The sequence below is a fragment of the Lepisma saccharinum genome, chromosome 9 (genome assembly GCF_977018435.1).
Source record: "Lepisma saccharinum chromosome 9, izLepSacc3.1, whole genome shotgun sequence".
NCBI classification, from domain to species: Eukaryota; Metazoa; Arthropoda; class Insecta; order Zygentoma; family Lepismatidae; genus Lepisma; species Lepisma saccharinum.
In genome coordinates, this window is record NC_139237.1 from 3,985,262 (window position 1) to 4,007,146 (window position 21,885).

General features: G+C 38.3%; 1 protein-coding gene across 1 annotated transcript in view; it reads right to left on the bottom strand.

The window, feature by feature from the left end:
• Window positions 1-21,885, bottom strand: part of LOC145992314 (dipeptidase 1-like) — a 246,471-nt gene that overhangs the window by 73,709 nt on the left and 150,877 nt on the right. Inside the window, exon 3 of the mRNA XM_083128698.1 lies at window positions 11,825-11,999. Coding sequence (XP_082984824.1) covers window positions 11,825-11,999 — 175 coding nt within the window. The remainder of the gene's footprint in view (window positions 1-11,824; window positions 12,000-21,885) is intronic.

The window sequence follows — 21,885 nt, forward strand, 5'->3', positions numbered from 1 at the left end:
CGAGTCTTCCATCCTCGAGCGTTTACAATAGAATATCATTTTAATGTGACAATAGTCTTAGACACATTATATGTAAAATATCCGCCTTGGTAGTTTCAGCCCACAATCATCTATTTTCATACATCACTGTATATTGATAAGATAAACTAATCGACATTTTAACATGTATGGAAATGATGACTATGTTCACTTAAGTTTCAATTCCACTGCGTCTTTTACTTAACGATTTATATTTGAGGGTTCAATACTACAGATAGATTACAGTTATATGTATACTACTTTGCTTCGAGTATATACCGCTCGTCTTGCCTGTTCGAGCGTCATTCGCTCGAGCTAATAAGCTATCAATTCCATGCGCTATCTAGCGTCGTCCAAGCTAAATCCTCTCCCTGCAGCGCTCCAATGGGCATGCTCACTAGTTTGAAGTCCATTTCACACGCTCCATTCTTAGCCATAGCCACATTTCTGAAGATCCAAGCTGCTTTCCACACTTCTGCATTGCGCTTGGGTTTCTGTGACATACAATACTGCACTCAACACAAAACTTGTCATTAGTCTGTGTCTCACACATTAAATTTCAATTTACTAATAACCAGTGGCGCAACCGCCCATGAGGGCCAGGACCTACCTACCGACTGCCAGTCTCACTTCCACCTGCCGAGGTGGGAGACCATCCAACCAGTTATGAGGTAACGTTAGGTCAGCACGACGAACCCCCAAGTTAATTTAGTTACAGTGATATGAAAGGTTTCTGTGTTAATTGTGGCTATGAGAATAAATAGAGATCACATTCAATATACGAAAGAACAAACTCAAGCAAAGAAAGTAGTTCTTCAGGACCCGACAAACTAAACTGAACTAAACTTAACTAAACTACTAAACTAAACATTTACAATAAAGATCGTTACAGTATTACCGAGATGTAGTCAATCAGATTGGACAGACATCCTTGATATTGACTAATATTAGTTTATGCGTTTCGACCTAGGGTTATTATGGGTATAAACCAGCTAAATTGTATTACTTAATTTTTGTTTTATATCCTATTTGTACACATATAGGCTAATGGGGACTCTACCTAAAGTTTAAAGGGCATAAAGTGGACTTAAAACACCAAATCAATTGATCATTCAAGTAATCAATGTTTCTCGGATTGGATACCCGGTCGAGGTCTATAGTGCTTAGCATCGCACTTAAAATTGGAGATCCAGACCTGATTAGCCTAACTGTGCATAAAATGGACTTAAACTCAAGCTCATTGCAATGTATTCCGGTGAACCTCTTTTAGTGTACATATTTCCACCACCTCTGCCGACCTCGGTGGCTAAGTGGTTAGCATAGCTCACTAGGACGTGTTCGAATCACGGCCTGTGCACACTTTGTGAGTGTACCTTTCATAAATTTCACCACATCATCACTAATTCTAATCTTCGCGATTAGCCAAAAGTGGCAGAAAAGCGAAGTAAAATAAACCAAATTAATCAATCCATCACCCTTTATATATTTAGATGTGACCCTGCTTAGAAATCACTTTAAATGCAACCAATGATAAGTTTGAATGTCAAAACATGTCGTTTGGCCCATCCTTGCGACTAGCAAAAGAAAAAAATATGTAAGTATCTCTTCAAAGTTATTTCCTGGAATATATGTCCGCATATACTATTTAATAAACTATACCAATTTCATCATCTCAAGCTGTTCAGTGTCCACTGAGCGAATCGTGTTGAACCGCTGCCATCAGAGCTCCAACCTGTTTTATAACAGTTATGTTCCATTCAGTGTTAATAAACCAGTCGACATTGATTTCTCCAAGTACAGACAAAAACATTTACCCATTTGGACACACTACGTGCACCGCACACATGAATATGAAATGTTCACGCGCAATAAAATAGATACCAAGAGATCGTACACTTCCCAAGATACAAGTAAAGCATTGGCCGATAGAAAAATATGACTCTGTACTATATGATACTACAAGCTAATATTTTCCAACCTCCAACAAATTTAACGCGAGATAAAGCAAAAAGTATGCAACCTGTTCTTATGTATGCCGTGTGGTACATTCTCAATCCTCATTTGTACTCGCTAAGTAGTATGAATATATGAAACTAAATATACACAGTGTGTCTACTAAGTTTTTAGACTGGCAACACCGTAACAAGGCAAATGCTATAGTCGACGCGCTAGCTGGTTTTGGAGTCCACGGAGCGCGCCCACCAGCTGCAACAATCACATTCAACACACAGTGTTGCCACACATCTACTCTCCACATGTACTCTACGCCACCTTGTCCCTCTCCCACACTAGCACCTCCCACGGTCTCCACATCGAAGTTGCAAACTAATGCAACAGCATATCCGCAGTCATGTGACTGAGACTCCACGGGGAGTAGACGAGCAGAATGACAGCTGCGCCCATTGACTGAAGGTTAAGTGCGATTGGACGAAAACAACTCGCCCGCTGTTTAAATCCACCCACGTTCGTGATGGCGGCTGGCTTCAGTTCTTCGCTTCATTAACGAAGTAAACGCTTGGACTATACCATTTGGCATTTGCTACATGTACAGCGTGTTCAAAAAGTGGCGCAACCTTATGGGAAATTACGCGAATTGTTCTTGTTTCGTTATAGGTGCTGAAAAACTGAGCAGCCATGGGCTATACGTTGCAACAGCATATATTCATTGTGACAGAGTACATCCGCACCTATGAGTGCCAGGTGAAGGGAAGTGTAGTGGACGCACCGAGAAGCGGTCGATCAAGGTTGTTAACAGAAGAAAAGTTGACCGATGTGAGAGCTGCATATGTTGCGAGTCCAAAAAAATCAGTGCGACGCCTTTCAAGCCAGTCCTGGCTCTCCATTGGCAGTGCACACACCGCGTTGCGCAAGTGTTTGAAATTGTACACCTATAAAGCTAGAGGTCCAGTAACTGCTGTCTGAAGACCTGAATACCCGAAAATACGATTATCGTTGGTTCATGGAATCTGTAACGCCAGAAGGGAAGGAACTCGATAATTGGTACTGGACTGATGATGCATGATTCCATCTGGATGGATACATTAATGCCCAAAATTCTCGGGTATGGGCCAGTGACAACCCACATGTGATGAAGTAGTTGCCTCTGCATTCACAGAAAATTGGGGTTTGGTGTGCCATATCACGTAGTCGCGTGTTCATTACATTCTTTGAATAGACAGTGACCTCTGAACGGTATGTGACAATGGTTAGAGAACTTGTAACCACGTTGTCAGCTGAGAAGTTGGAACTCACATGGTTTCAACAGGACAATGTCACAGCCCACACAGCTGGGAACACAATGCGTTACTTGAAAGAGTATTTTCCAGGACGACTGATCTCAGTAGGGTTATGGCCACCGCGATCTCCAGATTTATCGCCTCCAGACTTCTTGTTGTGAGGTTTACTTAAGGACTCCGTCTACTACTTTACTCATCCGCACAATATTCCGGAATTAAAAGACAATGTTCGTAGCTCTGTTGGTACCATCTCACAGATAACATTGAAAAGAGATTTCAACAACATGGGGGCCTCTCCGATGGTGCAGTGGTAGCTTCGTCGCCTTGTAAACAAGGGGTCCCGGGTTCGATTCCCGGTGAAGGCACACAGTGGTTGGGATCCCACTTTAAACTGTAGGTCCAGTCCCGATTAGCCTTACCGTGCAAAAAGTGGAGTTAAAACATCAAATCAAATCAATCAACAACATGGTTCGACGTATCCACTTGTGTGAAGTACAAAACGGCAGTCACTTGCAGCAGTTAATGTAAAAAATGTAATAAGAAATGTTTCCCATAAGGTTGCGTAACTTTGTGAACACTCGCAGCACCCACCGGTAGTTTCCGCGGTTCAACGGACATCGCTGTGTGCCGTGTTGCCACGTCCCGCGAACAACTTTACTCCGCTGAATAAAAGTCTGTACCTATATATAAAATTAGTTTCGCAATGTGAATTGACAATGATAATGAATTTTAAAAATAGATGCAAAGAGCTTCCAAACAAGCACAATATTTTACTTGTAGGACTACCCAATACCAAAATAAAATTGTTTGGCAAAATTTAAAATAACGGTTTTTTGAGAAATTTTGAAAAAGTGCAAATTCATAATTGCGTTTAAAGGCTTTCTGCCTACACGCTACTAAAATTTCATAAAAATCGGACAACCGGTTATTTATCTACAAAATTTCAAAGAGTAATCTTTGTACCAGTATCGCACATTAAACTCTTTGTGCCTGTAGTGGTTCCCGAAATATTAATTGTTTATGGTCGAACAGATAGGTAGAAACATTACAGTTTGCCATGGGAGTGAGCAAGCTACTTATAATTCTTTATATTCTTATTTAAATGAGATTTTTAACATTGTTAACAACACAGCGAAACGATAAAATTATTTTGCTTTGGTAACTGTGACCGAATGATACGAGTGCTTAAATCAAATTTGCCTTAAAGTATTTAGTGCAAGAATAAGTATTTCAATACCTCAATGATAGCACATAGACATCAATATGAGAAAATATGCTCAACATTTACAAACATACACAGAGACAGATACATTACCGTTTGTATTTTGGTTTTATTTCGATATTAACCTTAATAAAGTACATTTCAAGTCAAACCAAATTGTTTATGAAAATATTATCTCGGACTATCGACCGGTGAGTTGTGAAAAGATTTCACAACTCACCTGGTCGATAGCCCGAGAGAATCTTTTTATGATTCGTCGCCAGGAAAACTTCAAGTGGTACCTCTAATTGCTTATCGGTGTTGTTTTGTCAAAGGATCTCCCACAGAAAGTTCTTGGTGGAGGTATTGCCTAGGACAAGATTTTTGTCAGGATTTCGGGTTCTGGTTGAGTATACCTGAGTTCAAAATGTTCCTAAAAGCAAATCTCTTCTGAAACATTCTCTGTCAGTGAAACCCAGTTTCCTTTTTTAAACTTTTACCTCCTTTCTGCACTTATCTACTGAGGTATCCTTCGGTTGTATTGAAATCTCTCCGTGTTAACGCCTTCTGAAGAGAACTTCCTCTGGCAGAAGAAAGTGAATATTTCCATGAAAATTCGATATTTTATACAACGTAACCGTAATGCAATATCGATGTTGAAATTTAAACTTTCCGGAACGTCGAAAATGATTTCGCTGGTTTTAAAAGAAGAGCTTCCCCCATATCGACTCCCTCCTTCCCTCTGGAACCCCATCGCCGTATTTTCTCCTAGTTCCAATCCTGCCCTCAGTTTCTGAACTTTGACCCCGCCGATGAATGGCCTGCGTGGTAAGCTCAATATTGGGCTTTCCCCTCTGCTTTCTCCCAGAAACTGCTATGCAATTCTCCGTGTGCAAATTACTTCCTCATTATTTGTTCGATCTCTTTATTTAGAATATCGTAGAGGAGAAGATGGCTCCTGCCGGTAGTGTTGCCCACGAGACGAGACTTTGGCCTGTCTCGTCTCGTGGAAATGCTGTGAAATGCTGCCTCGTCTCAAAAATATTCGTTTGTCTCGGGACACATGATCAATCTGGTCTCGTCTGGAATTTTTAAAAGCCTCTCCCGTCTCGTCCTGTGGGCAACACTACCTGCCGGGAATGGTTATTTCAAGGCAAACACGCACAGATGTATATTCTCATTCTCATGTATTACAGATGTATCCAAAAAGGTGTAACGAAGAGGAATCGCAAGGATTTTGCTCCTGCGGTATCTTAATAGATATTACTGTTCCTACTGCATACTCAGACGTCAAATTCAAGATTTCAAATACTGTATTTATAGCGCGAACACATATTTCCATGATTACTAACCGATGCTGATTTTCCTTTCATGTACAGCCATGGACACTTCTGGTTTGTAACGATTCCATTGGAAGTTAATGGAATTGTTATAACCCAGAAGTGTCTGTGACTGTACATAATTGCACACGGTGGGTGGGGGGTTATAAGATTTGGACCCCTAGGCTATCCTATGTTTTTGGCTCTGACGACATTATTATTATCGTAAGGTAACAGTAAAGTTCCCCGAACATACAGCACCGTGCCATGAAGGCACATTTAGGAGATGTGGGTATAGGGGTTCCACACATTCTCGATCTCGACCATTTTGAAGGTGATGTGAAAAGCACCACGCTTCGGTTCCCTTTACCCCCCCCCCCCCCAATGTTACCCCCAGGTAGTCATTACTTTGAGGCAGGGCGATCCTTAGAGCCGCTTTATGTGGGAACAAGGCCGGAAAAATTCCGACCTTAGATCCACCCACTCCGGGAATCGAACCCGGAGGAGGCACAAGTGGTTAGAATTCCACTTTAAATTGTAGGTTCAGTCTCGATTAGCCTCCCTGTGTATAAAGTGGACTTAAAACCTAATACTCAAAACCTCAAAAACTCTCAATGGAACTAGTTGGATTGTATCTCCGTGTATAGATTAATAAAGTACTCTTCCCTTCTCCCAGAGATTTTAAGCTATTACTTTTAAAAATTTGGCCTTTTCCACTGAATATTGAGCTTTCGTCCGAACAAGTTCTCTATTTCCTCCTCTCGTTCACATTCCCTGTAACACATTGATTCTCCATCCCTTTTTGAAACAACATGTCTAACCTCTTTACGAATTACTTATACCCGTATGTTTTATCCGAATATTTGTCGGTAAATTAGTACCAGTATAGTTCCCTTACTAAATCCATCGAACGATTTGTCCCGCAGTGTGCTCTCCCTTTTATACTATTTGGTCTAGGAATTAATTCGTGCGCCTGGACAAGAGATGGCGTAACGAGCGTATCGTCCCACAGTTCCGTGTATCCACACATGCGTTGAAAACTCCTGTCAGCGCGCATCGTTCGTAGTATAGGGCAGTTGATTGACGCGTCAACAACAGCATTTTGTAGTCAACTGAACATGGCGCAGTTCGTGCCAGATAAAGTGTTTTTGCGGGGTGTTCTGCTTCATTACTTTAACATGTAGAAAAGTGCTACCGAAAGTCATCGTATTTTGGTGAAAGTGTATGGTGACCATGCGCTAGCTGAGCGAACGTGTCAGAAGTGGTTTGCACGGTTTGGAAGTGGTGATTTCGGCCTGGAAGACCAACAGCGACCTGGACAGCCAAAAAATTTGAAGACGAAGAATTTAGTGCATTGCTCGATCAGGATTCCTGTCAAACGCAGGAAGAACTTGCAGAAGCATTAGGCGTTGATCAAACAACAGTTTCCAAACGCCTCAAAGCAATGGGAATGATTCAAAATATGTCACATTGGGTTCCAAATGAATTGAAAAACAGAGACGTTGAAAGACGAAAAACCATTTGCGAATTGCTGCTTCAAAGAGAGAAAAGAAAGGGGTTTTTGCATCGCATTGTTACTGGCGATGAGAAGTGGATCCATTATGAGAACCCGAAACGAAAAAAGGCCTGGGTGAAGCGAGGTGAACCAGGTCCATCACAACCGAAACGAGATATTCACTGTGCAAAGGTTATGCTGTGCATATGGTGGGATATGAAAGGTGTGGTGTACTTTGAGCTACTGCAACCGGGTAAAACTATTAATGGAGAACGTCATCGACGACAATTAATGCGCTTGAAGCAAGCTCTGGCCAGGAAACGACCAGAATGGGAGAACAGGCATGATAAACTTATTTTTCAACATGATAACGCTCGCCCACATGTCGCAAAACCGGCCAAAACCTATTTAGAAAATGTCGGATGGGAAGTTTTACCCCACCCGCCGTATTCACCAGACGTTGCTCCTTCGGACTACTACTTGTTCGATTGCATAAATAACGATTTGATTGGACAGTAGCTACGTACAAAAAGTACCCGGAATTTGTACATAAAGCACAAAATACGTGGTTAGTCATCAATATTTATTTTGTCGCATTGAAAATAGGCCACATCAGATGCAACACACTTAAGCGAACACTTAAGCCAGTCTTGCAAACACTTTTGAAACTCAGAAGACGGTATCTTCATTAGTTCCTTCTGTGAATTTCCTTTAATGGATTCAATTGATTAAAAACGCCTTCCCCGAGCGAGGACATGTGTTGAGTTTTTGGTCAAAAACTCGCGAACAAGAATCGACGTGTGCGACGACGGATTTTCGTGGTGCAAAATCCAAGAATTGTTTTGATATAAGTCTGGTCTTTTCCGGCGAACATTCTCACGCAGACGCCTCATAAATGTTGTATTACCAACCACGGTAATATGATATAATTAATCAGGTGGGTTCGATTTTATACATTTAATCCATAACTAAGAATATACAACATGGCTAACTCCATGATTGACAATCCATAATCACAAAAACAATTGAACATCTATATTCAAAGATATAATAACATCATAGATGTTTCACAATCTAGCTACTGCAACTTTCCCCTTCTTCCAAATGACAGCTGCAGCCTGTCAGGTGGTTTCCTCCTTCTAAATGATCGTCGTGGACTGTTCACTGCGGAGGCGGTAACAGCTTCCTCTCGCCCAGTCTGCGGTCTCTCCTCACACGCCCTGTCCTGCACTGACACGGAACCATCAAAGATCCAAAAGTTATCTTCTCCACTGTCTGTATCCGACCTGTTAGATTTAAACTTCACTTGATGCAACTGTACCCTTCACGTTGTTCCACCGGCATTAACCAATGACAAGCGTCTTCCTAAGTGACCCGTAACTGTAGCTCGTACGTATTTCGGAAATCTGGATGTATGATTTCTTGTCCACACTGTACTTCCAATTGATGGTAAATCTTCGTTCTTATTGGTCTCACTTCTCACCACTTCCTTCTCCATTATTTGCGACCAGGACCAATTATAGATATTACGAGGTTGATATGACAACAACAACTCTGCAGGAGTCTTCCCCGTAGCATGGCAAGGTGTAAACCTGGCTACTCTTAACGCACCTTCCACCATCCTCGTCTCCAAATTGTTGTATTACTAACCACGGTAATATGGTATAATTAATCAGATGGGTTCGATTTTATACAAAAGAATAATTTAATTCATAACTAAGAATATACAACATGGATAACTCCATGTTTGACAATCCATAATCACAAAAACAATTGAACATCTATATTCAAAGATATAATAACATCATAGATGTTTCACAATCTAGCAATAAAGGTCACATAAAACTTTTTATTCACAGTTTGTGCCGCTGGAAGGAATTCTGAGTGCACAACACCACGATAATCAAATAAAACCATGAGCATGACCGTAATTTTTGAGCGACTTTGGCGTGGTTTTTTGGGTTTTGGTTCACTTTGGAAGCACCATTCCGAAGATTGTTGACCTGTTTGCATGTCATATTATGCACCCATGTCTCATCACCAGTTATGATGCGTTTCATGAAGGTTGAGTCACCAGAGGCTCGCGAAATCATGCCTTCATCAACATTCCTGCGATGTGCTTTTTGCAGGAAATTCAACTCCTTCGGAACAAGTCGCGCCGCGACGCGTTTCATATCTAACACATGAGTCAAAATGTTGTGAACGGACATGTGTGATATGTCAGGCTCACGAGCCACCTCTCTCACACTCACACGCAGGTTTTCAAGCACCATTGTCCTGATTTTGCGACGTTGTCCCAGTCGCCGACGTGGAAGGTCGACCAGAACGTGACAAATAAGCAACAACTTCTCTTCCTTCTTTGAAAGCCTTGTACCATGCATACCCTTGTGTTTTTGACAGACACGAATCACCAAAGGCCTTTTGTAGCATTTTCAAGGATTCAGCACACGACAATCCGTTGGCAACACAAAATTGCAAACAAATTCCTTGCTCGATATTTGTCTCCATTCTGCAAATCGCAGGACACTCGTCAACGCAACTAACGTAAACAGCTGCTGTGCACAAACTATTGGATAGATTACTCTACCCCTCTGCGTGGTCATCCAGTACAGTGCTGCCATCCTACGGACAAAATTAATTCTTGATACCTCCAATGTGGGAATTTTTGCAGCCAAATTCCGGGTACTTTTTCTTTTACTGAAGGATACAAATAAAAGGTTGCCTGGTTCATCATACACTTTACATTGAACACATCCATGTGTATCTGTTCTGCATGTTATGTCTTAACCATGCTATCTCGTCCCCTATCTTTATGGACGCTGCTGCTCGTCGTTCCGACATTTCGGTTGCTTCGTGGTTCTAATGATATCCTGCCTTTCTAAGTATTGTAAACACTGTTTTACTAATCGAAATATATTGATCAAGCCCTCCCCCTTTCCCAGACTAGTCCCAATCCAGTTTGAAGAGACTGACTTTGACATCCATTTTCCCCACGACCCAATATCCACGCTCCATATTTGTTGAATCAATGCTTCCTCTTTGACAATGTTTTTCGCTGTTGATAGCAACCTAACTCAACTCTTCTCCATGTACCCACAGTACTCACCTAAAGCAATAAAAGCTCTCCTACCATTTCCAGTCCCTGTTATCCAGAGAAGGGGCGAAATCGAGTGGGCAGAGCGAAGCAGTACACGCTGCTGCGAAGGTTGGTAACGCCAGTCACTTTTCCCCCTCCACCCAATCCCATTTCCTCTCAAATGTTCATTGGTGGAGCCGTCTCGCGTCAATACTTGAACAGAGACTTGTTTTCGTTCGCTTGCCCCAGAAATACCCGGGAAAGGGTGTAGGCCACGGCTTGCTATGCCTGTGCTGGCCTGCATTTCCATTTTAAACAGGGTACTACAGAGCATTTACATGAAGTTTACGTCAAGTTTCCATAATGTCTTCACACTGTGCTTTTCACAACGCCTGCATTCTTATGCATGGTTCAGGTACAGGTACAGCCATCAGCAAGAAAAAAATGGACACCTAGAACATGAAATACTCGCTTCCCTACAATGCTTTATGTGTGCTGAGTAAAAGTGGATTTTAATAGCAAATTTCCAATAGCAATTTCTACCACCGACGTAGAGTTAGGCAACACACATAACGCTAAGCAGCGAAAAGAGTATTTCAGGATCTAGGTGCACTTTATTGCCGGTGACTGTACACATAGAAGGAATAAGAGACAAGACGAGCGCCAGCCTTCTATAACGCCCATTTTACGTGGCTTAAAGCCATTGTTGACTAAGAGCGAAAATAAGTATGAGTGTGATAAGATGATATTGATGAAGAAACACAAAAGGAACGCCCATGTCCTTGACAGGACTCAAACTCGAGACCTTCAGTACCGAGAACGGAATTCTATCACTTTACACGCTCAGCATCTCTCTCACTGTGAGCACTGTTAACTTTACAATCTTCCCTCGTACATATTTCCTTAAACTTTGCTTTATTTTACTTCGATTTTTGTGCCACTTTTTGGGCGAAGATGGGGATGAGTGATGATATGATGAGATTGATCAATGGACACTCACAAACATACATGCCCATTCCGGGATTGGAACTCGGGATCCCTGGCGCCACGGGGTCCGGCTAGGTGTTAACCTTTGCAACTGCTATTTCCTTTTCCCATAACTTATCCTTCATTATTTTATGCTTACTTTTTAATCAAAGCTCTTCTGGAAATCAACACCTCTGCTTTAAACGTAACATCTTGAAGTTTTCTCATATTTTGTTCATTATATAGACAGTATTCATAATGGCATCATTGACACATACTGTTTCGAGGTAATGCATTTTAATCGTGTTCCAAAGAATCATTTTTATTGCTACGAAAATTAATTACAGCAAATGTATTCCTCGCAAGCAGAACTGTTTTGATTTAACAGCATGGAAATAGAGCAACTGCCAGTTGAAGGAAGGCAAGGCAAGAAAAAGGAGAAGGGTGGGTTGAAATCCATAATCTAGACACGAAGGAATCTTAATTGTTTCAGCTTTGATTGCAATGACTTACCCGTCCACGAGAGGAACTTCCCGCAGGATTCTTTTCACCACTTCCAGCCTCGCCTCCAGCGCTGGAGACCCCCTCTGCTGGAACTCAATTGAAATTCCAGTAACTGAGCACATGAGTCCGACGAGAACCAGAATTCCAGGAAGAAGGAGCAGCTTATTTAGCTCCATGTCCGGCCCTGGAATGAACAAGAGACATGTCTTCAGGAATTGCCGTTCCGACTTAATTTCAAGATCTAGAAGCAAGAAAACATGTGTTAACTCTAGCTTACTCGATGCGGGGGGAGGGGGGAGGACTGTCAGACCCATCATCTCTATTTTTTTGATTGTTTCACCTCTGAAAAATGTTATAAAAAAATTAAAGTAAATTACATTCTTCCCTAGGGTGTTCCCAATATTTCCAAATCACTTTTGTTCATAGAAATATAAATGTAACGTAAATGTTAGGCAAAATGTACTAGGTGGACCTATCAGGCTCCATTTTTGAATGTGAATTATTTGAGACACTCAAGACAGTGAGAGTGTAAAATTGGTTGGTAATGACGGTAATGTTGGTAATCATTATAATGAACAACTACACCTCTATAAACAAAAAGCATTAATGAAAAATTGATATAGTTTTAGTGACTGGTAAAATATGTGTGTGACACTCATGCAATAATTGGATATTATTTGTTATTAATCATTTTTTATAATTATTATAATTAATAAATAACTGCACATACATAATCAACAAAGGAAACAGTGATTTAATTAACAAAATGGTCATAAATGGATTTTAAAAGCAAATTTTCAACGACAGCTTCTATCTGCACCGTAAGGTTAGGCAACACGCATAACGCCTAGTAGGGAAACGAGTTTTTCAGCATCGTAGGTGTCCCATTTTTATTGCCATTGACTGGACGATGTAGCAATGTTTCAAGAGGTCAAAGGCAAACAAATTAGAACCAGCATGCCTTGATAGTTTAATTACATGCAGGTCGGTGGATGAGTGAAACTTCTACTCCTTTGATGGACAAAATCTGGAATGCAGTTTTTGTTGAAACACTATGAAGGCGTGGTTGTGAATACGTATTTCTGCTAGGAGGTGAAAGACCACCAGCGCCGTCGGCTTGCGCATTTGCACCGTATGGAACACCGTCGTCTAGTGACATCGTGATAAATGTTCTCGTTGTTAGAGTAATCATGTTAGGTTTAAAGCAGTTTGCATTAATAATACATTTATGGTCAAGACCAGAAAAACTGCTGTGTATTCATTATAAGAGAACTAAACCCTACTGCCTATCTAACAACGAAGGATTTGCGCTCTGACGCCAGTAGACGACGCTGCTCAACACGGTGTGCGATACGCAAGATCCCCAACTCAATTACTGTATTTCGGAAACCAAATTGGCTGTCCAATTGTCTGCAGGTGGGAAGAAAATTTATTTTGCCAATTTAATGTTGGGAATTATACTAAAAGTTAAATAAGCTTTGAGGCACAAGTATTCACCAAAATTATGTTATTTTACTCTTTTTCCCTTTTTTCTGTTGGAAGAAGTTTTGGTTGTCTGCACGGGGTACACACATCATTTTCTTGACTTATGCAAAATATTAAATTGGATACTAACATCTTCCCTCTATGCAGGATTGATAACTACCACCCTCCATTTTCCTTCACCTTTCATTTAGGTCAAGGAAATAAAGAGAGTATGGTTCTTGTAAACAACAGTGACTTTAATTATGCAAAATAGGATTATGAAAAACTTTATAATGATTTTCTTATGGTTTCTAATATGTTCTTAATTGAAGATGATATAAATGAATCAATAATGAATTTTAATAAAGCTGTACAATTTATATTAGAAAAGAATATACCTTTGAAAGATGAACCAGCCAGAGTTAGATTACCTTGGGTAACTAAAAAACTCAAAGTAATGATGAACAAAAGAAGAAAATTTCATGATAAATATAAACAAACAGGTTAATTTAAATGTTATGTTATTTATAATACTTTAAGGAGAGAGATGTAAATCATCAATTTATAAATAAAAAACAATACCTTCTATCTTTAGAAGAGAGTATTCAAACAAATATTTTATTTCTGGTCACATTTTAATAGAAAAAACAGTAAAAATAAAATAGCAAATACAGATACTATATTTGGATAAGTTACTTCATAAAGAATATGATATTGCAAATGCTTTTAAAGAAGTTTTTCATAAAGCTTTTACAAAAGTAACTCAAATAGAGTTGAATAGTGTTACGATCAATGTTAATTATATTGATATACCTTTCATCTATAATGAATATATTTCAAAGGAAATCAGTAAACTTAAAAGTAGATCTGCAATTAGACCTCATAGAGTTCCTAATTTTATTTTAGAGGATAGTAATCAAGACGTTTTGGTGCCATCACTGTCAAGCTTTTATAATAAATCTCTTCAAAGTGGTAGTTTCTCTGAAGTTTGGAAAGATGTTTATGTAGTTCCAGTTATTAAAAACAAAGATGGATATTTAAATGATATTAAAACTTATACACCAATAACCATTTTAAATGCAATAGCTAAAATATTTGAACATATAATTGCCGACTACATTGGATTTTCGCTCAAACAATATATACATGTAAATCAAAATCAATAGTTAAAAACTTTTAGTATTAACTGACTCTATAAAAACAACTCTTATAAAAAAATATCAAACTGATATTTTGTTTATGGACCTGGCTAAAGCTTTTGATACTGTTAATCATAAATTGTTATTTCATAAGGATCTCCTTTTGGTCCTATTTTATTTTCAATTTTTATTAATGATTTTATATTTGTGTTAGAGAATTATCCTGTCTTTTATATGCAGATGATCTAGAAACATTCAGAGAAATAAAAAATGAATCGGACGTCTTAAAATTACAGGATGATCTTAATAGAGAAGTACAATGGTGTGACATAAATGGTATGAAAATTAGCTAAATGCAAACTATTGAGATGTTCGAGATAAACAAATTGTATTGGTTCTCAATATGTAATTAAATCTAATAAGATTTCTATTTGTTCTAGTCATAAGGATCTTGGCATAATTGTATATTCTAAATTGCTATTTGATGAACATATAATTGAGGTCTGTAAAAAAGCTAAAAATATATTTGGTTTTATATTTTTTAATTGAACTTCCCTTAATAGAATGGAAACTTTTAGATTTCTATTTATAGTTTTGGTTCGCCCATTAGTGGAATATGGAAGTGAATTATGAAACGTAACAAAAAATAGTCACACTGAGAAAATGTAATCAATTCAGAACTTATTTATTAGATTACTTTGTATGAAAATTAAGAAAAGTTACATATCACTAAAATATATAGAGTGGTTGGAAATACTTAATTTAACAATCTTGAGCTTGAGAAGGAAAAAATATTTTGTCAAATATGATTGATTGTGAATACTTTAGAAATACAATAGTTTATAATGTTCCAAAATATAAAACAAGAAAAAAACATTAATATCAGTAAAATTGAAAAATGGTGGTGAAGTTATAAAAATATTTATCGATGATTTCAATTATTTTTTCCCCTAAATATTATATTTATTATATTTAGGTACATGATGTGATTTGCTGTAAAAAGCATTATGCGATAATCCTTTCATATTACATTTTGTGACATAGTGCTATATAAGGTGTTTCTTTAAATGTTTCTTTTAACTGTTCTCAGTACTTTAAATAAACTATTATTATTATTATTATTATTATTTAAAGTAGGTTACGTTTAAGATTACAGTGTAATTTATACTGATTATCTAACTATGAAAACGTATTTTTGTCCTACATGAATAATATTGCTAAGTATACAGTTATGAAAATTGTATGTACGTTGATATTCAGAATATGGAAATTACAGATGCAGATAATTAAAAAGGAACATAAATAGTCGTAGTAGTAGTAATAGTAATGCAATAATATTATTAATAACAACAACCAAAACCCAAAAATATAAAAGCAATAATAATAGCAGTAATAATAATAATAATAATAATAATAATAAAAGTTTCTTTGTCTCTGCCCCTTCTGCGAAAAATCCTGGGGGCCTCTTGATCTCTACTGTTGTATTTAATTCCATAACTGAAACCATAAAATAGCGAGAGATTGAATTTTGTCTCCAAGCTGCTGTATTCTAATCTTATACAATTAAAATCACTAGATGGCAATGCCGAGATAGTTATTAACGCAAAGATTCTATAAATGGAAGAAACTTTGAAAATATATTGATTTTAAAGCAGTAAAATAATATAAATCCTTTTTTAAAATGAAAAAGATGGAAAATATGAATAACGATCGTATTTGTTAATTTTCCTATGTGTTTCAATTGTAACATACTTGTGAAAACAAATATAAGGGATCTATTGAATGTTTCGGATGAACACTTCAGTTGAAAATCTTTGAAAATGTACTTCACATCTTTCAGATTAATAGTCATCATTCATAGAGCATAGCTAGTAAAAAATCGGAATAGCCCAGAAATGATAGGGGAAGTACAGTGCTTTCATTTTGGGCCTGGGCGGAGATAGCAGACGGTACGGTATGGCCAGGATTGTCAACACGTGACGTCTCGCTAAATTTTCGCAACATATCTTTAGCATGCAGACAATTATAATTATTGATTGCTTGATTGATATGCTTAATTTTACTTCGCATTTTATGTCACTTTTGGCTAATTAACTAATTAACTCTGGAAAAATATATGAAAATTAATGCTTTTTACATGTGTTTCACATGTAACTAATCATAAATATTGTAAACGTAGGGAAGCTCAATAAAATAATAAACTTAGGATTATTTGTTTACCATCTTTCCACATACAGCTCTACTGCAGATAGACGCTTCCAACGTATCAAAATCGCCCCACATAATCGGAGAAAACCTGTGGTGAGGTACATTAGACGTTTAGTTACGACTAAAGGGTACGATGAGAAAAAGTTTGAGTACGGGTGATGTACAGGATTCCCTTGCTGTATAACAGAACTCTCCTGTTTAGATCATTCCATAAACTATGACAATCTCAACCATGAGAGAGAGAGAGAGAGAGAGAATCGCCTGAGCAATTGGTCTTCAGTTTTCAGTTAAAAATAATTAAAATAAACTGTTTTGTTAGATTGTTATTTTGCGGTCATAGCTGTAGATACTTTGTCAATTAATTAGTTTGCCGATTAGAATGAAAAATAATTAAGTTGAGTTAGTATATTCTCTCCGTCTTAAGTAAAATGAACGTCCATCTCATATGAGCTATCTCACTCATATCAAACATGTATTTACTGAAGGCAGAATCTTGAATCGAGTACTAAAAGTGGTAAACGTTGTAAGTGTCAAAAGCGAAAGTGTTGGGAAATCGCATCGTTCAGCCAGTAAGAACGCTCACACTAGTGACCTCTTTACACGCCCTTTGAGCTACTTCGAGGGCTACCCGCCACATTTCACGTTTACCACATTATAAAGAATGGCACATTTCACAGTTTAACGTGGAAAATGGTGTTTGAATTATTGTGGCACTTACAGCGTTTACCAATTTTAGTCTTCAATTATGGTAAGTAAATATTGTACCCAGAGAATTGTAATGAAGGTACATATCTATAAAAGAAATGTACTCTCTGTTTGGATTAAGTTGTTCCATTTGAGTACTGAAAATCCTGTTAATTCTCGATCACTAAGGACCTCCGATGGCAATGCCGTATAAAGGGGAGGGGCCAAAATCCCCCTCGAACCATGACATTTTTAAATGTGAACCTATAAAAAAGTTACGAAAATAGCATCGACGATTTTTCAAATTTGTAAAAATTTTAATCTTGTTCTTGCATAAATGAATGTGTTTCTTGTGTAGAGAGAAAGGCTAAGAGAAGCCTGCAGTCTACAATATTGGGCAGTTTTAGTTTTATAATTATTGATACAAGAGAAGCCTGATTTACCGATTTAGTCAGAGTATTAACCTCCTAGCCCCTACTAAACTTCGCCCTTGCTTGTCATTCTGAATTTAAGGTCGATTATAAGAACGTCATTATGCCTACCTAATGAATGAGGCCTCTCAAATCCACCTTAGGTTGATAGGAAATCAATAGTGACCGTTATCTATGCAAAATACAGGTATCTATATATATATAAAAAAGGATGTATGTGTGTATGTATGTGTGTGTATATGTTTGTTCCGGTAAACTCTCGAACGCCTAGAGCGATTTCAACCAAACTTGAAACACGTATCACTTACAATCTTGAAAGAAATACTGGGGGTTGAGGGTAAGATACCCCTGGCACCCCTAGAGGTGGGGTTGGGAGAGGGTGGCATGTAAAAATTAGATAAAATGACCGATATTAGTGTGGAATACATAGTTTTCGGGGTTGCTAAGATGAAATGACACTCCCAATGCCGTTCAACTCCAAGACACCCCTAGCAAACCTGAGGGGGGTGGGAAGGGGGTGACATGTAAAACGACCGATATTAGTGTAGAATCCATAGTTTTCGGGGTCGCTAAGATGAATAGCGACACTCCTAATGCCGTTCAACTCCGAGACGTCTCTGGCAGCCCTAGGGGTGGGGTGGGAGAGGGTGGCATGTAAAAATAATCGAAAATGACTGATATTAATGTGAAATCAATAGTTTTAGGGGCCGCTAAGATGAATAGTGACATTCCCAATGCCGTTCAACTCCAAGACACCCCTGGCACCCCTGAAGCTGGGTGTGGGAAGAGGGTGACATGTAACACGACCGATATTAGTGTGGACTCCATAGTTTTCGGGGTCGCTAAGGTGAATAGTGACACTCCCAATGCCGTTCTTGGAGGTGGAACTAAAAATGTTGTTCATAAATTGTTGTTAAATTTATATTATAGTGAATTGTTGAAGATATTACTTTATAATTTGTTTACTGTATTATACTTTTAAGTACCTATAATTAAAATGAGTTCCATTTTACTCTATAATTAAAATTCATTAAACGCCTGGGCAACGCCGGGTAATCAGCTAGTTTAAGATAAATGGGGTTGGGGCGTTTTCTTTATCCAGGGCGGTATGGTCGGTCGATAGCCTGCATTATGTGGATCCAGCTATAAATAGAGTTTCTTTAGAAAGATCGCTTTCACGAGAAAAGTTACGTGTTTTACGACGTCACGTCTATTCTATGTATTTTTCAATATTCCTGTTAGGTCTCTCTTGGGGCAATTACGATAGACATTACCCTTTTATGAACGCGTTAAGCGCAAAGGTCTTCACACGACTAATAATCGATTTGTTTGGTTGTGTTGTTGGAAGTTCAAGAGTGAAGCCAGTTATAACCTACAATTAGATCGTCGCTATCGTAAGTAATTGCGTGATTGTATAACGCAGTGGTCGCCATAAACACATCGCGAATGACGTATGGATTGGATAATTGCTACTTCTCCAAAGCAATAACTCAGAATCATGATAGATATGTGAATGCTTGGCTTAGCAATCTGATGTAGCAGTGGCGTGTCCAGGATTTTCGTAAGAGGGAGTGTTTGACCACACAGGGAGAGGATGGCCTGTTTTAAAATAGTCAGTCCAATATGTTGTTTTTTCTGCAATCGACGCTCCTATTTTATTTATGAAAATTTATGATTATTTATGAAAAATATCTTCCTTACAAATCGTCAATTAGCAAGCCAATGATTGCATCTGTATTTGGTTATAGTTTTCAAAGGCTGCTGTGTATCAACTCTTTACGTGATATGTAAGCAAGTCATATGCAAAGTGTCTTTAAACAAGGGGTAATATTTTATTGCTTTAAAATTACGTAATTCCTTAAAAGCGATATGAGAGTAACCTTCTTTGGAATTAGATTTTATAAACAAGCACTGAGGTACGAGGTTGTCTTAACGAATTTCTACTTCGTTTCTATATTGTGTAACAGATGTAATATGACGAACTGTCATAAGGTATACTGGAAACTTAAGTTTCGTGTGTGTTTTGCTGGGGTAAAATAGCCCAACTCAGGTCCAAAGACGATGAACTCGTCAAGTGCAAAGAATTCACGATAGGTGGAATGCCTATGCAATATGAAAACTTTGTTGCTTTAATAGTTACGCGAAGAATCGCTAGATGGCTCTGACCGTTGTGCGCAGTTGAATTGTAAATTCCTTTGTTTGAGACCCGATTTTCTCGCGGTTTCCTTATGCACAAGGACATTTTGATGTGTCGGTCACTGCACGCATGGGCAATTCGCTGTTATGGCGCAAAATCATAAAATATACAGCGTTTTGGTCGAGATGCCTTTGGTTAATTATCAGCAAAAAGTTTATCTTATTGAGCATTACACTGGGTTCTTTAACGCATATATATATATCTGTTATCGTGTGGTATTTAAATCATAAAAAATTGTTGTTTGGTAAAGACAAATGTGCTCTGCAAATATGACGAACAGTGATCGATAGGGGTGTGCAGCGGTGGAGAAGGACTTCCGGAAGAAAAACATGGAGTGAACAAAGCAATGTCACTACAGTGGAGAAAATCAGAATCGTTTCCGTGCTTTAGGGAGGAATCTTACATCGGCAGTTAGGACAAAACGGCAGTTAATAGCATGAAGTGAAAGCACATCGCAAAAATAAGTGTTGGAAAGGAATGGAGCTCTCGGGAGGAGAGAGGTAAGAGTGGACTCGTGCTTACTGGACTCGTCGTTCCCGACACACCAGGTGAGGAAATTAATTATCTTAAGTGACTTTGAGAGAAAGAAAATTCTCGAAGATCGTGTTTACAACGTTTAAGCAAAGTTGTTTATGAGATAGCTATCTCGCGTGTGTTGAATTTTACGGGAAACGGTACTAGTACACGTCACAGACCATGCGTTATCTACAAAATGGCCATCGACGCCATGTCTGATAAGGGCTATGTGCACACGTAAAACGATTTATTTTCGTGCAAGAAACGCACAGCTCTAGTCAAAATATGCTAGGAACATGTTCCAAAATTGGTTCAATGTCAAAATAAAAGGTAATTAGGATTTTTGTAATTCCTTATATGGTATTAATGGTGCATGTTAAATGACTTTGATGGGTAAATTTTCGTTCATGTATCGACAGTCTTTATTTTATGTCTCTTAACTTAATAAGGACAAATTGTCGATGCATTCATACGCAGGTAATATGTGTTAAATTGAAAACAATAAACAAGTTTACTGTTTCTGGTGTTCATATTTACGTGCTAAAACATTTTCTTCCATTTGTATTTGATGTTTATGAAAACGTTTAAATGATTAATTCTTCTCTTTCAGAAGGGGGGAATTTCACATGTGTAATTTGGGTTAATGCTGTTGCTATGAAAAGGGGTTATTGTTAGTTGTAAATTATTTGAAATCCTATTTGAAATCCGAAGGTATAAAATTTTAATCTCCAGCAATCTGTACGCGTCACCAGCGTTACTAGGCAAAGTGTATCAAAATAAATAATTCAAACCAATGACATATTCAACGTTTCAGGATCGTTGAGACTCAGTTATTGAGTCGTAGTTGTTGGGTTCAATCTAATAAATTTAATCTGATTGTATTTAGTCCGTCGCAAGATTACGAGGACTCAAGTGCAGAGGGGCTGCGTTATTGAATTTTTTGTTGGGTTTCAAGTAGGTTAATCTTTAGTTGGTTAATTGCTGTTGTCAAAGCTAATATTAATAATGGCAACGGAGCAGGAACCGGTTACATTAGATTCCTTGTTCGCCTTTATTAAACAGAGTGAGGAAAGGAATAAGGAATGCACTGAGTCACTCAAAACAGAACTCGCAGCTCATACAAGTAAGGTAGTGGGTAAACTGCAGTCTGATCTAGAAGGCACCAGTAAATGCATATTAGAGCTGCAGCAAGATGTTATAAAGACAAGTGAAGGTCTAAATGATCTCACGTTGTCGGTCTCTCAATATAGGGTAGAGTGTATGAATAGGGCTGAAGGGTTGGAAGCAAAGTATGAAGCACTAGCAAAGAGGTTGGATTCAGAAGTACTGGGAATGCATGAGTCCTTGGATCAGATGAAAATTGAGAAGGCAAATGATATTAAGTCACTGGAAGGGCAAATTGTAGAGAAAGTGTTAGACAAGATAGGGAGT